Source organism: Cyanistes caeruleus, chromosome 22, assembly GCF_971803275.1.
Source record: "Cyanistes caeruleus chromosome 22, bCyaCae1.hap1.1, whole genome shotgun sequence".
NCBI classification, from domain to species: Eukaryota; Metazoa; Chordata; class Aves; order Passeriformes; family Paridae; genus Cyanistes; species Cyanistes caeruleus.
The window spans coordinates 2,926,947-2,942,653 of NC_141722.1; the positions used below are offsets into that span (position 1 = coordinate 2,926,947).

General features: G+C 39.0%; 2 protein-coding genes across 4 annotated transcripts in view; one reads left to right on the forward strand and one right to left on the reverse strand.

Moving 5' to 3' along the window:
• Positions 1–15,707, reverse strand: part of LRRC38 (leucine rich repeat containing 38) — a 54,978-nt gene that overhangs the window by 30,285 nt on the left and 8,986 nt on the right. The gene's annotated exons all lie outside the window — the stretch shown is intronic.
• Positions 761–15,190, forward strand: PDPN (podoplanin). 2 transcript variants are annotated; one of them, XM_023940646.2, is made up of 6 exons: positions 761–1,546; positions 12,106–12,191; positions 12,617–12,710; positions 12,943–12,978; positions 13,365–13,476; positions 14,040–15,190. In XM_023940646.2, exons 1-6 carry the CDS (start codon positions 1,477–1,479, stop codon positions 14,044–14,046), a joined length of 405 nt encoding a protein of 134 aa, XP_023796414.2. In that variant the 5' UTR covers positions 761–1,476; the 3' UTR covers positions 14,047–15,190. The 2 variants fall into 2 exon arrangements, with proteins under 2 accessions (XP_023796414.2, XP_023796416.2); XM_023940648.2 differs by having other exon boundaries at positions 800–1,546; positions 13,365–13,470.

The window sequence follows — 15,707 nt, forward strand, 5'->3', positions numbered from 1 at the left end:
ATTGACAGCTAACAAATTCCTTTGGTACCTAGCACTTCAGAAAGAAAGAAAATACCTATGGGAGGTGTTGCATTCCCCACCTGCAGCCCTTTTTACATCACTGCTTATGTTTAGATTTGTTTGGGGCCTTTATATCACCAAGTGTTGTGGGGTCTTTAACAACAGCTCAGACTCACATTCCCTGAGCAAAACAATCCAGCCCTGGTTTCTTTTTTTGTTTGTTTGGTTGTGGGGGGGTTGTGTGTGTGTATTTAGAAAGAGACAAAACCTCTGCCACAAGTCTGTCCCACTCCTCTGGCAGAGGTTATTCCATAGCTGTGGACAGAAAGGAAATAAATCTGTGCTGGTGTCCTGGAACTGCAGAACCCAGGGGAGAGGGTCCCACATTTCCTCACCCAGCTCTGTCACTGGGACACTTCACACATGAGCCCTGCTTAAAACTCACTACACTCTTAAACAGATGCAGCTCAGTCAAATATCCCTTGCCCAAGATGAGGCAAGACTGAGAAAAGGACTGATAGAAGTCATTGTTCCCCAAGTCCTGCTCAGTTTGTCTCAGAACCATTCTCGGTGAGCTGTCTCCTACACAGGGTGGGGGTATCCAGCCTCACAGCCCTGCCCTGCAAAGCTGGAGCCCAGAAACACAGCCAAGGAAAACATAACGAGTCTTGCACAGGCTGCTGGAGGGGCTGCACTCCCAGAACTGCACATGAAAAGGAAAAATCCTCTCTCTGAAGGGTGCTATCAGCTCCCCAAGGCCAGCGAGCCTGTGGGCAGAGGGAAACGGTCGAGCACAGCCAGGATGTCACTTGAGGACACAAGATGAGAGACACAGACACACAGGAAAATTCAGGCAGTATTTACTGCAGAATTAAATAGCTTGCCCTAAAAACTATTTCAGTACCCCTAAATGCACATTCAGTACCACACTTGCTTAGATAAACATGGGGGCTCACTTGGAAATGAAAAACACATCAGTTCACTGCTGGAAATAACAAGAAAAGCGTCCTTAGTGTTGTTCTTTAAGGATTTTTTTAAGACAGTTTGCAGAAGGGAGGGAACACCTCGCTTTGCCTAAATTCCTCTTCCCCCTTTGCTAAATAAAAGTCTTCTGAAAGCCACAACAGGTCCTGTAACTTTAAACCTGAGCTGAGATCATAATTTTGGTCCTGACCAAACAGCGTGGGGAGGGCGGGCCTGGCTGCTCATTGAGGACCACTTTAGGCTGCTCCCATCCCTTGGCTAAAGAAAAGAAGTCAGGCTCCACTCAGTTTTCATTAACTGTTCAGTTATCATCTGAGAAAACCTCCCCTCTTTACGCTGCAGCAGCTAAAGGAATATTTGGAATACCAAAGTATTTTTTTTGCAGTGATTTCTTTTTATCATCTCAATTCTCCACTGCCTCTGAAAGAAATCATCCGAATTTGGATCCGTCTGGCTTCAGGATTGGAAAGCGACTCTCTAAGCAGATCAAATATGTTTATTAAAGTTCCATTCTTCATCTTGGTCCTGGGGAGCGTGCCTTTTGTAGCACTTGCTCAAGAAGGTAAGGAGAAAGTTTGGTTACAATTATTTCCAGACATTTCCTGTAATTTAACAGTTTCTGTGCTCTCTCATGAGTTACGCAGTTACTCTGACCTGTTTGTAAAACTTGATTTGAAATTCTTAAACTGCAACTGGGCATCTACTACAGCTGTGACCTGGAAAGAAACACAGCAGAAGTTTTCGATGGGCTGAGTTTGACTGTATTAGGAAAGAATTCTGTGTGTGTCTGTAAGGGAGGGAGAGGTTTGGGGGCAGGCAGGGGAGGGATCCCCCCACAGCCCTTGGAAAAGGCTCCAGAATCACTGGAACACACACAGCCGGCTCTGCAAGCAATGATTTACTTTAACTGACATTTAGGGGTATAACTCCGTGAAAGTAACTTGTAAATCTGTTCATTCAGGAGTTTAATTTCTGTGCTTAGAGACTTTTAAGATTTTTAGTATTTGATCTTTATGCAGGGCTTTGCTAAGTTTAATTTAGCCATAAGCAATATCTATACAATGAGGGAAACTAAACCAGGGGGAATTATTGCCGGATATGAAAAGTGCTATGTACCAAAAAGAACAATTTGGAAAGGTATGTATTTGGAATTTTATAAGAAATATATACTTCTGGGTAAAGTAGATGCCTTTCTACAGCTAAAGGAAAGGAGTCTGATTTGTTAACAGTAAATCAGAATTACCCTGACCAAGACTTGATTCCAGGAATGTCACTTTGAAGCTCAGTCTTTCTGAGTAGTGTTTGACTCATGGTGAATGAATTGGCCACGAGGAATTGTGGTTTACAGCTGCCATTGCCATGGAACATGTTCCAAGCAGTGCTGTAGCAGTTTCAAGTACTCTAAATACAGTAACTAAACTCAGCCCACTGCTCTTTGAAAGCATACATCTCCTCATCAGGTTTGGATTTGGGGACCCAAACTTTCAAATAAATAAATTACATATTAATTTAATTACATATAATTATTTTTTTTTAAATAAAAAATTACCTGATTTTGGCCTGATAACAATCAGTACCATCCTGCTGGAAAGAATGGAGCTATATTGGTACACCCTGTGTGTGGATGTTGACTTGAAATTTCTAATGGTGCTCTGTATGTCAGGACATGAGGCTGAAATTTGGAGTTATGCTTCAAAATTTCACAGAAAAACTCAAGTCAACAGATATTAGGCAAGTCACAAAAGTTGTTTTCTAGGCTCACCCAGCCACCTTGTTCTTAAAAAGCATCTATGTTAAATGTATTAAAGTTTAAAGCCATTAGAAATGAGGCAAAACCACCAGTGTTTTATAGAATTACCTTAAGCAATCTAAGATATCAGAATTACAGGTTAAAAGGTGTTTCATCTTCAGGCTTTTGAGAAGTTTTAAATCATATTTTCTCTCAGCTCTGAGAGGAGTCCAGCAACAATCAGGCTGAAACCCTACTAATCATAAAAATATAAGAATATTTCCTGCTTGCAAACCCCTACCTCTGCTTTATTACCTGTACAGTTTGCATTGAGCTCCAGAGCTGGATCAAGAATGTGATTTAGAGTATTTAAGGTTTTCTGTATCTGTTTAGGCTTTGTGACTTTTTCTTCACATGGAGCCAGTCATTTAGGATAACTTCCAAAGGATACACCAGGAAAATAGACTCCAGATAAAATAAGTCTGGAGTATTTAGTGTCTATCACTGCTGTTTACTGATAAGCATCAGCAATTAGAAGTTAGAACAGATATGAAGTGGCAATGCCACCTCCAGCAATCTCTGCTGGCTGACAGGGAGATGGGGGAAGGCTTCACTTGTGCAGCGCTTGGTGGAGTGGCTTTATCCAGACTGGTGAACCTCTGGGGAACACAGCTGGCCTGAGGGTTTCAGAGGAAAAAAGTCTCCTTCTGATACCTCTTAACCTTGAAAAAAAATAAATAATCCTGCAGCTTCCCTTTTCTTATGGCTGGGCACTCCAGGTTATGGATTGAGACCAGATTGAGAGAAGCAGCTTTGTTTCCATCAGGAAGCGTATTTCCAATTTCCAAAAGGATTATTATTATTACTACTAATAATCATCATCATCATTCTCACTGTCATATTAGCAGATACATGTTGGCCCTGCTGATCTCGTTCAGCATGTCAAAACTCAGGCAAATCTTCACAGAATCACAGGAGCTGAGGTGGAATTTGGGCTGAATGAGCTCCCAAACCAGGCCTTTGCAGAGGCAACGCATTTCCTGATTCCAAACCTTTCCCATGGTGCTGCATCATTGCAGAAAAGGAGATTACTCTGTTGGCTGTCACATAACATGAACAAAAATTAACATGATTGTTTAACAAGATACCACATGTCACTTGGGCTATATCAACTGTCCATGTGCCTGATCTTACCTAGAGGCAAATATTAGATTATATTTCCTTATGCAAGGCAGGTTTATACCAGGTCATGTTACGTTTGGTTTGGACTGAAAGTAAGAACATGGACAGGATAATTCAGATAAAATATGTTTATATCATAAGAAATGAAATTGAAGTTTACAATTAGCTATGAAAGATGAAAAAGTGTTTTGTTTTTCGAAATTGTAAAAAAAAGACAAATTATGAAATCACAAGAAAAGATTTTTTCAAAAGAGTCTTGATTTACCCAAAATCTGTCATAATCTCAGCAAAGCCAAACAACAAAATCAGGCAAATCTAAATCCTTTTGAAAATTGAACTCTAACTGCTGTTTGTAAACAAAATATACAAGCAAATTGAACAGTCACAAATTGAAAAGGGGCCCAGTCTTCTACTAAATAAACCTTTCATCCTGCATGAAGAGTGATGAGTACTCTTACACATCTGTGTAAGATGTGTATTTATGATATGAATCTAACTTCACATGTCAAATACCCAAAGCAAACATCACAGAAAGGAGAAAATCATCTTGCTCAGTTAGTAGATCTGCAAGTTAGTGTATCTGGTTTTTCAGTGTCTTTGTGGAAAACCAGCAGAGAACAAATAAAATTCGATTTCTCCTCAGCTGGGCAAGCAGAGGGGTTTGCACATCTGTATCCCAACAGTTAGATTTTGAATCTGTAACTTCACAAACAAAGAAAAGATTAATATTTAAGAGCTTACAAGTGGACCTTTCATTAACTCAGGCTGCACACTAGAACTGGAAACAGAGAGGCCAGATTCTCAGCTCCTGCAGTTCAGCACTTTCCACTGAATCTGCACATTCACCTCAGATCAAGGACTTGTAAATCATCTGCAGAAAAACCAAAAAACAAAACCAAAGAAGCTGGAGAGCATTTAGGTAGATAATGAGGCAGTGCAGGAAGGTTTTCAGGCTGTGAGGCTCCAACAGGACCATGTGGTGTTTTTCCTTGTGTCACTTGAGGTGAGCCACACGAGGACCACAGAAATGTCCACGGCTGCTGCTGGCCCAGCTCGGGCACATGGCCTGGCTCAGTGGCACATTTATTTTGTTGGTTTGTTTGCTTTTTGTCTGGATGTGGTCAGGGACTACAGGATGGAACCCAAAAAGCTGCCAGATCCTACCACTGACATCCTCCCAGATCCTCTCAAAGGGCCCCTCTGATTTGTGTGTGCTCAGACCATCCTCTCCATGGGGATTAATCCCACAGCAAAGCTCAGAGCTCTGCAGTGCACAATTTGTTACACAGAGTTTCAGAAAAATATGTGGGATTGGGACTATAGGTATGCTGGGATGTGCTAAAGAGAAACAAATGAGGAAAAATAAGAGACAAATGCACTATTGATTTCCAACTCTCCATCTCAGAAGCTTGGCCAAAAACTCTCAAAAGACATAGAAGCTGGTGCTGAGCACATTCTCATGTTGCTTTATGACTTCCTCATGTTTTTTTCCATCCTTCTATTTGTTGATTACAAACACTACAACATCCACCACAAACTGCATCAGGATAATCCTTTCTGAGGGCACAATTCAGCTGTTACACCATCACCATTTTGAGGCAAGCATGTACTGTGTTAGGAGAGTTTTAGTCACACTTAGGGACACACTTAACTCCAAACCCATATTAAAATGTTTTTATGACTATGAAACCCATCCAAACATTAGCTGGTCTATTGTTAGTGGAGTATAAAAGTCAGACTAAACACATTTGAGGGGAACTTGCTTGCTGCATGGCAACATAAAGTAGGTAGCCAAAAATCACTGTGTGAACAGAATTAACACCTAAGAGTTTCCAGTTCAGTGTCTGTCATGAGTATTTCAAACAAATGAGTTGAGGAACCTGCAAAATGTTCTGCTTGCAGATACAAAGGGTTAGTAATCTCCAACAAGGCAGCTGTGAAAGGGCACATGGCTGCAGCCTCAGAGTCCAGAGCAGGAAGTCATTTAGGGAAAAGATTAGTTTATTACTGTATTAGAGGTCATTTCTTAATTCCTTTTGTTCTCATTTGCATATCCCAGTATCTGTATGCAGATGTTCACTTTGTGCTGCACATTTGTCCAAATTTCCCAATTTACAGCAAGTTTTGTACTTTTCTCCTTGTCTTGGCTGCAATTCTCCTTCCTGGTCAGCCCTGCAGTGAAAAGACTGTAAGTTCTGCAATTCTGCCACTTTACAGCAAGATACAAGAGACATTTACACCTTGATCACAAGTCCAGCTTTGTTCCAACCCTCACTGCTCAGAGCAATTAGACTGTTAGTAAAACTGCAAGCAGGGAAATGGGGTCACAGGACAACAAATCTCAATAAGAAAGTAATTTTATCCCATATTCGTGGGATAGCAGATCTGAGGACAGTGTGCTTAGTAGAGAAGAAAGCAGAGGTTGACACAACTACTTTATTAAAAGCATAAATTTGGAATACTCATGTCTAGTTCTGCAAGGAATATTTTAAAGGAATATCCTGTAATGGAGTTCATCATTTCCTTCCTAGTGCCCACAGCTCTGTGGCTGATTTTACCATGCAAAGTTTAGGAAGTTTCCAGTTTTACCTCCCTGGCTTTGTTTTGTGACTCTGACTGGGGTTGTTCCATACACCAAGCACTTGAAGAGTTGCTTCTCTATCTGCCCAGTTAAAGCACATTTTGGTTTGCTTTTCTGCCAGTGGGATATTGTAACATTCAGAAGACATGTGATTTGCTTGAGGAGCAGCCCAGTGCTTCTTTGCCACTTGGCACTGTCGATTTAAACTCTGGCTTGGTTCCTTTGGCTCAGCCAGCCCCAGCAATAAAACCCATCTGTAGCAGGGTGTGGTGAGCGAAGGAAATGTTTCTGACAATTCAGCAAAGCATTGTCATCACGAGTTACATGGAATACCTGACCAAAGTCAGTCATACTCTAAATAAAGCTGAGCTAAATCCTTCCTTGTGCTTCACGACCATTTCCCGACTGGCAGATACTTTCCAAAGTTTCTGGTATTTCTGTCACCCAGCTTCCCTCGTTATATAGAGCAGAGCTGTCAGTCTTTGTCTAAGGAAACTGCAGAAAGCACTTCAGGATTTAGACAGCACATACTTTCTCCTGAGCAACAGTCTAGACACTCAAATACACGCCAGGGGATTTTTAATGGCGTGACAGATCACTCCAACTTCCAGAAAGAATTAACAGAGAAAGAAAATGCCAATGTTGTGGCCCCAAACAAACCAAGGACACAGAGTTCTCTGGATACACTTCTGCAGGTACAAATGAGAATTTCAGTTCTCATTAACAAACTTCCTTACTTTTCTGAAGTCTGAGTATTTTAACTGTCAAAAAATTCAAGTTGAAAAATTCAAACCCCAGAATCCACTATATTATGTTTTTCAAACCCTTGTATTTTCAAAGTACAAAAAATTTTGTGGCTTGGATTTGAAAGTGTTGAACAATTTCACAACAAAATAAACACCTGTATACTTAAAAAAAATAAATCTAATAATATAAAAATAATGGGAAACTATTCTCAGACAAAATTGAGCTAATGTAGATTTTGGACATGACTCTGGAATACACTGAAACTGAGGATGAAGCCAAATCACAGACAAAACTGCTTTTGAAAATTACAGAGCTGCTGGATTTAAAAGGCAGATCCCTTGCAAATCATGCATTTTTATTAGACCTCCACCACCATGAATAGAAGTTTTCACTGAATTACAATAGAACCAATTCCAATAATGATACAGTGACTCAGTTTGCTCACAATCAAATTAAGGTTTCTAAGTGAAGGAGGAAAAAAGGGAATTCCTGTATCAGGCCATAAATGCTGAATAAAATGCAGTCAAAACAGGATGGCCAACACACACATCCATGCACAGTCCTTCAAACAACACCACTGGGTCTGTAACAATTCCGGAAGCAGAAACTGAAATCCGTCAGTCAGCTCCAGATGTTTGCTCAGTTACATCTCCAGCAGAAAAGGGAGATGTCCCAAGTGGCCCATCCTGCTAAACTTTCTGCTAGCTGATATTTTCAGCTGTTATAAATAACTGAAGCTGGTTTTATTTTTTTTCTTTTTGTTTCACGTAGAAACAGGGCAATGAGTAAAGGATTATTGCAGTTCTTGCTGGAGGGAATCCTTTAAGGTTTGCCATTTTTATCTCCTGGACTCCTATCAGAAATGGAAACATTCTATTTTGAGGGCTTCCTATTTCAAGGACTAAGCTAAAATACAGGCTTACCACTGCCTTTACCCACTAGTGTTTGGGTTTATTCAGGTTTATGCAAGGAGAGAAACAAGATCCTACAACATTTTTCATCTTCAGAAGTATCTTTGTTGGTGTTGGAGATACCTGAAAGAAATGTTAATGAACAAGAGTTTTACAACTCCCTCTCCTTTCCAACACAACCACTGTGCTTTGAAAGCAGCCCTAAGAGGTTTTTCTAGTAAACTGTCACACATGGAAGTAGTGAGCTCAGCTTCTCCTAAGTGGGTCACGGGATGCTTAAGCATGGGAGGTTTTCAAAGTAGTATTAAACTTTTAAAGACATCAAGTTTTGTCCTGGTGTGAGAAGCTGCAGCCTGAGAGCAGCTGGGACTTTGAACTGAAAGGCTCCCAGCTGGAACTTTGGCAGGAAGGGATGCAATGATTAATTCACATCTGCAGCAACATATAGCTGCAAACAGAGGAGGCTCCTTGGAGACAGCCCCAGCACTGTGAGGCAATGTTTTTATTTACAACCTCCTCTAAGATAATATTAAGAACACATGCAGAAGCACCACTTAACCCTGACTCTTGCTACATTTGGCCCACATCAGATGAAACCAAGAAATGACACAGGGACACACCCCCTAATTCCCATTTGCATTCCCTTTGATGTCAGTGGTGCAGAGCCTTGTACTGGGCACTGTTCAGTAGTGTCTCCCAATTTCATTTCAATATTTAACTTCATTATGACTTTCTCCAACAAAGAGCTGTCTAGTATCCAGTGATCCTTCCTACAAATGCAGAACACTGATAATAAATTGCCTCCCAATCTTTCTCTGGTATGAATTTTGGTAGTGTCTAACCACCACTGAGCCACCTCCCCTGTCAGTCTAAAATGAACCTGGAAATAGAATCCAGAATAGAATATCTGCATCAAACACAGAACCTCAGCTTGAACAGGGCTGGGACAAGACCTCCAGACTGACAGAAACCAGATCAGCCTCAGCTTTGGGCAGTTCATAGGGATGCCATATTCCAGTTTCTCTTTGCAGTTAAGGAAAGGCAGCACTGCCAAGGATGACCCAAATCTCAGGTGAGCTGAATTATCTTCTGGAGGTATTTATTTTTTTCCCTACAGACTATAAAAGAAGATAAGGGCAAGCAGACACTTTATTTAGGTGCCTTTATTAAGAACCTAAAATTAGGCAAGATTAATCTGGGCCACCTCCTTTTGTCAATCACAGTGCTGAGAGGGCAAAGACACTGAAATTGGTTTTCTACCTGCCACTCATGGCCAAGAACTTGCAACAAGTATCACAAAAGAAAAAAATATTTTATGATTCTTTGTGACTTTCATTAATTTTCTACACCTTTGGTGTGTGACACACTTTCCTTTCCTGCATTCACTACCAGGCAATTTTCAGGGCTGAAAGTTACTGCCATGCCAGGAGTATAAGCAGCTTCTCCCAATAAGCTGCTTGTTGTTAACATATAAAATATATTTCATCTTCTCCTGGGGATTTTCCTCTAGTAATTGGTTTTCTCCTTCTCTGTTTATTATCAACTAGTGAATAAAGGATGTTTCATCAGTTCTGGCTGGGGTTACAAGGTAAACTCATCCATACACATTTGTGTTGCTGAGTTCTATTGCTATTTCTTAGTTCACATTTAACATTTACATAGCCATGATTGTACATATTTGTATGATGTAAAACACAATATTGTATTTTAAAGATATTATTTTATAAGGATTATAAAATAGTGCTATATCTTAAATTGCACTGATATTTAGAGAGTATCTAAATGTATAACAAAAAGTCAGCCCTCTTTATGCTACTTCAACAATACCTGGTCAAAAAATGACCAAACCATTATTTTTACCATCTAATTTGGAACACTGATTTACCCTGTTTTAGTCTTTCCATAGATTATAAAGTGATTTCTGGGAGACCAACTGGCTTAATTAGCTATATTTGGTCTCATGTTGGCATAACATGAATAAAGCTTCTTCATCTACCACTGCCTAAAGTAGTAGCTGCACACGGTTTTAGCTCCTAAATAGAAACTGTATCTGTGTTCAGGCTTAGAAGGATACAGAAATATAAAATTCTATTTACTTCAGTAAACATGGAATTAGAAATCTAAGTTTAGTTCAGTGTTTGGTCTCTTGGCAATGAGACAAAGCTCTCAGTCTTACATTGGTGGAGATTGATAAAAATTATCTATTTTGGTTGAGAAAATAGTTTTGGGGGCAAAGGAAAAATATTTGCAAATTTCCAGTAGAATGAAAATGAGAGTTTCAAGCAAAACCAGGGGTTTTTTTTACCTCAATGGAAAATCATTCATCTGCATGAAAAATTTCCTTTAAGCTGCCAGTATTTTTTTTCTTTTCTTTACCAACTTCAAAATTAAATATTGGCTTTTTTTTTTATTTGAAACAATATTTTTAAATTAAAAGGGGCAGGTAAAAATGAACAAAATTTAAATGAAACTTACAACTAAGGAAAAACAATTTCTGAGTGACATCTGCACAGCTGATCCAAAGAGATTCTACCTTTTTTTTTCAATTTTGACTGGTATCAAGCAAAATGCCCATCCTAATTTCAGTCACAGAACAAAAACTGTTTACTTGCCTCTATATCATATATAAAACAAATAGGGTGCATTCAGGCATAACAAAGTTTTCCATAAGAAGTATTTGGAGCCAATCTAACGACTCAGAAATTGTCTAACTTCACATGCAGAGGAGATGAGAATGTTTTTAGGTCACTAAACAAAAAGTATAATTAGTAGAAACAGTGTCACAATTTAATAAAACAAAGAGGTTGTGAATATTTCTCATACCTAAGATATTCAAATGTACAGTAATTTTCACTCTTTAAAAGAATTCTTGTGAAAAGCTGTCTTTCTGATTTGGTTGCTTTAATGAATAGAAGCTAGATACAAAATTTAAATCCAGGAAAGAAGTTTTTGGTGCTTTTTTTTAAATCTGAAGTACTTGCTCAGGATATCTACCATTAGCTCTTTGCTTAAATTTCAGCCACTGGTATTTGCAATTAGCAGGACCTTTATGCCCCAGGCAGCAGCAGGAGAAGCAGCCTCACCTGGCTTTGTAATCACCAGGAATTACAAACTCCCAGGAGCTCTCACACCACATTAACATCACACTCTGCCTGTCACACGGTTATGAATCAGCACGAAATTGAATTAAATGATACTTAGCTTTTTCAGGACACTCTTGGTACTGCCAGTTATCTCCACACAGATGTAACTTCCCTGTTTTACCTTGTTCCAGCTCATTCCCCTACTGGTGAATTCTGGCTGTATTTGTGAATTAACAGCACTGTTTGTGCTAAAATCTAAATATCCATTTTATCAAAGAGCAGAGATGAACTAGGGGTCTGGAAAACCCTTTGTTTAGATATTTGTTATCTAAATATTCAAATTATGGCAATTAAGGTTTACAACTTTTGGAAAGCCTCAGGACTGATTTGTGTAGGAATATTTCCAAACTATAGCTGCACCCATAAGCATTGATGGAAGCTCTAAAAATAAAGGTTACAGCTGGGGCTGAGCTGAAAGATGGGAGAAATCTTTCACTGTTTTAGAAAATGGAAGATGCTTGAAGTCTAAAATACCTAATACCTAAGCTAATGCTTAGCTTGAAATCTGGAATCATCACATCCACTTTGGAGAAACTTTTCTTAATAAACCAGGAAATATTTTCTTAGATAAAATGTTAATAACCAGTATGTTTCAAGGTTGTACCAGAGTTAAGTGGTACAGTTCACTCAGCTTTTTGGCCTACTGCTTTGGACAGGAGTATAACAGAATTCAAGCTTATTCCAAATAATTTCCAATTCCCATGTGGGCAAGGGCAGGGAGACAGAACACTACACAGAGGTCATGTTTAATAAAGTTTATGTGTCAGAGGAGCCAGAACATGTAATTACCAAGTAAAATCCTGACTCATTTTCTAAAATTTTGTTCAGCAAGCTCCGTTCTAGAAGGAGAAGAAAGTGCAACAATTGATTTCAGAGACAGAAATGACACAGATTATGAAGAATTACCAACAATAGTGAGTATATAATGCTAAATAAAAGATTTTTTACGCTACCTTTTTATTCACTGCCACCTCCCACCTCTTCAGTATCTCCCAAACAGTTTCAGTGAAACTAAACTCAAAATCTAATTTACAAAAACCCACTGAAAAAAGTCAGGTCTGCAAAATTCTGCAGCCTCCTACACCTTTTGCAATCCTACCAAGAGATCTGATGTAGAAACTCTCTAGCTGGGAAGACAAATCAGCTTGCCTTGGTTTGTTTTGGTCACTGTCAAACATGAGAGGTGACAACTAAAAGAAAAATCCACACCTTACAGACCAATAAATTTAAATGTTACTTTATACATGTAGACAATGTACAGAGGTTTACTTTTCCTTCTTTTTCCCCCCAGTTCTTGTCATTGCCCACAAGATAACACAATGTAACAAATCTCTTGCAGTTTGGAGAACTGAAGACTACTGAAAGTACCTTTGTCCTGGATGGAGAAAGTGAAAATGCTACTGCTTATGAAGTTAACACAGAAAGTCTTGATGGTAAAAATCCCTTTCATTTCTATTTTTTCATATCTAAGTTCTACTGCCATCTACTAAACAATATCTGGAAATCACAAATATTCTCCCAAACTTTATTTGCTCACTTTCTACCAAAAGAACAACCACAAACCATTGTTACAAAGTCAATAAAGTTTCTCCATAGCCTTTCAAATTGGAAGGCAACACTCAGGACAAAGCAGAGTGAGTAATTATTGTCTTTCTGTCTTTACAGGTGAACGGAGTGGGGAACCAGAGAAAACTGATGCAGGTATTAAAGAGAAGATTTGCTTACAAAGATAAGGGGGGATGTAACTGCCAGGCAATTCCCATCCCTGCAGCCCTTCTTGTGCACATGGCATTAAGTAAAAGTTTCAGGGGAGGCACAGCCTGCTCCCTGAGCTGCCTTCCCTGGCTCAGCTGATGGCTGTCTCCATATCCACATCCACATGGAGCCCTTCAGCCCAAAGGCACGCTCACATCCTGAACATCCTGAACATTTGGATGCTGAACATCCAAACCTGCTTCAGAGTGCCCAAGACAGTAAGAAATTTCCCCAAGGGGTGTGATGCAGCAGAGCAGCACCAGGTCTATCAGTAGCCTCTTATCAATGGTGTCCATGAGATATCTACTAACATTCCCAATTTCTTCTTTCAGGTGGTCTGGGAACAATTGCACTGGTTGGAATAATTGTTGGAATCGTTGTTGCAATTGGAATCCTTGCTGGAATAATAATTGCAGTTGTAAGGAAGATGTCAGGCAGGTACTCGTAAGTAAATTGCTCATCAGGCTTTTTCTTCAAGCATCTTCCTCTGAGCAGGGTCACAGGAATCTCTTGGGAAATTTCCAAGGTTTCTGTTTTGACAGAACAACCCATTTTTCTGTTATACAGTGCCTTAGACCCAGCAAGAGCTGCCAATGAGGTATGGGGTCTGCACGCTCTCATGTGCTCCAGAAGAACTTCCCAGACAGTGTGCACACATTGTAATAATATCACATTCTTGGGGCTGGGATTACTCTGATGAGCAGAATAATTCATGAGGAAGGACTACAGGACTAAGTTCCAGAAGTAGTGGATAACATGTGGACATTGGGGAATGATCTCTACCTTATTTTTTTGGTGGCACACAAATCTAAAGAGTTTTACAAACTCTGAAGGAGTAAGAAAATCCCAGAAAACTGAACAGATAATGTGCACCAGGAAAAAGCAAAACAGGAACTAGGAAGAGAAATAAAAATGTGATAGGAAAGAAAAAGAGAAGGAGGAAAAAGATCATGTAACTTACATTTGGGTAATGATGAACAATAAAATGTCTACTTTTTGTTTTCCAGACCCTAAACACAATTGAAACAAGCAACCATGCCAGTCCATGCCGGAAAATACAAGTGCTTCTTATTTTATACAAACTAAAGACTATTCCTGTATTTGTGTGAGAAGATGATCCATGGAAAATATTGTCAAATAATTTCAGATCTATGGGGATACCACACAACTCTAAGGACCACCCTCACACCCCCACCTTGCACCGAGCATGGAACATTTCATAGGATTTTCTACTAACCAGAATTTTACTAGAAGAAAAAGATTTTGCAGTAAGAAAAATCCTGCAGCAAAGAGATGTACATCTGAAACGTGATTTGCAGGTATTATATGCTTGGGTTTTAAATGCTACCAAAGATTTTTTCACATTACATTCTATGTATTCTTTTTTTAAAAAAAAAAAAAAAGAAAGCAGTTTTGGCTGGTTAAGTGCTCCTGACATGTTTATCTACAACATGATGTATCAAAAAGGAGGAATTAGCTTCAGTGGCAACCAGTTATTTACAAAGTAGGGAAATACTGGATTTTGGAAGCTAAAATCTTTCCACTACTGATACAGATTTTCTGCTCTTGATACTTATGTTATTTTGTGGCAAAATATGGTAGGTCTGGCTGGAACTGATCTACCAACTGAAAGCTTGCTCGTCTAACTATGGCATCAGGAATTTCCTGCCTTCTCTTGTTGCAGAGATATGCAGGAATTGAAATACACATCCTGAATTAAGGGATGCTTGGAAAATACCCAGTTTTGTTGGGTCACTTTAGAGCTGACGTGTAGAAGCTTTTGAATTAGCATACAACATGATTTTTCTTTATGTCTGTCCCATTTTCTAACTGTACAGTTGATTTGTTTGACAACTTGTGCAACACCAGGTCAGAATGTGTCACTACTTTGGAGTCTGCAGCTTTTCTGAGGCTTATTTAGAGCAGCACAGCCTGAATTTACAGAGCTCAGAGCAAAATCTTTGCATGTCAAGTGGCTGCAGTGCATCAGGTTTCCTAAATTTTATGGCATTTCAGTGTTTGGTGTAAAAATCATGATAATCAGTATTGTCATTCATTGCTAAATTTGCCAGTTTATTTGTGTTTGCTTTTCTATTTCTTTCATGTGCCTTCAGTATCAATACAAGCTTTGGAAATAAAAATCTTAATATAAACTGTATTATTTTACAATAATTGTTCTTGGTTTTCTTTTAAAAAAAAGTAAAATTCCTTAAACTTCCTTCAATTTTCCTGACTTATTTTGCTACATGTTTTAATGCAATGTCTATGACCAAGTCATTTGACACTGATAAATGAATTATAATTTAAAAATATATCTAAACATATTAGAGAAAACTAATTCAGAAGTCTCTAGTTAGTTCTGGAGCTGAAGTGATGAGACCCTCAGTCTGTGACCAAGGAATAAGCTTTATCTTTGTGTAAATTCATATGAAAACAGGAAAATTCAAGTTTTTTCTTCTTTCAGCAAAAGAATATGAATTCTGTTATCCTCAATTAACAATTTGTTATCTGTAGTGGGAAATACCCCATAAGGTGCTCTGATGCCTGCTCAAATGCATGGCATATGGAATTATGAATTATTCACCCACTGGAGAGAATAGCACAGATGTCACCAGTTTCTTCTGCATCAGCTCAGTCACTGCTAATTTGCAAATAGCAAAATGAGGAAACCTTTC

Coding starts and splice junctions, on each gene's coding strand:
- PDPN (XM_023940646.2), top strand. CDS start 1,477: ATGTTTATTAAAGTTCCATTCTTCATCTTGGTCCTGGGGAGCGTGCCT. Junction 12,711..12,942: donor TAACACAGAAAGTCTTGATG/GTAAAAATCCCT, acceptor CTGTCTTTACAG/GTGAACGGAGTGGGGAACCA. Junction 12,979..13,364: donor ACCAGAGAAAACTGATGCAG/GTATTAAAGAGA, acceptor TTCTTCTTTCAG/GTGGTCTGGGAACAATTGCA.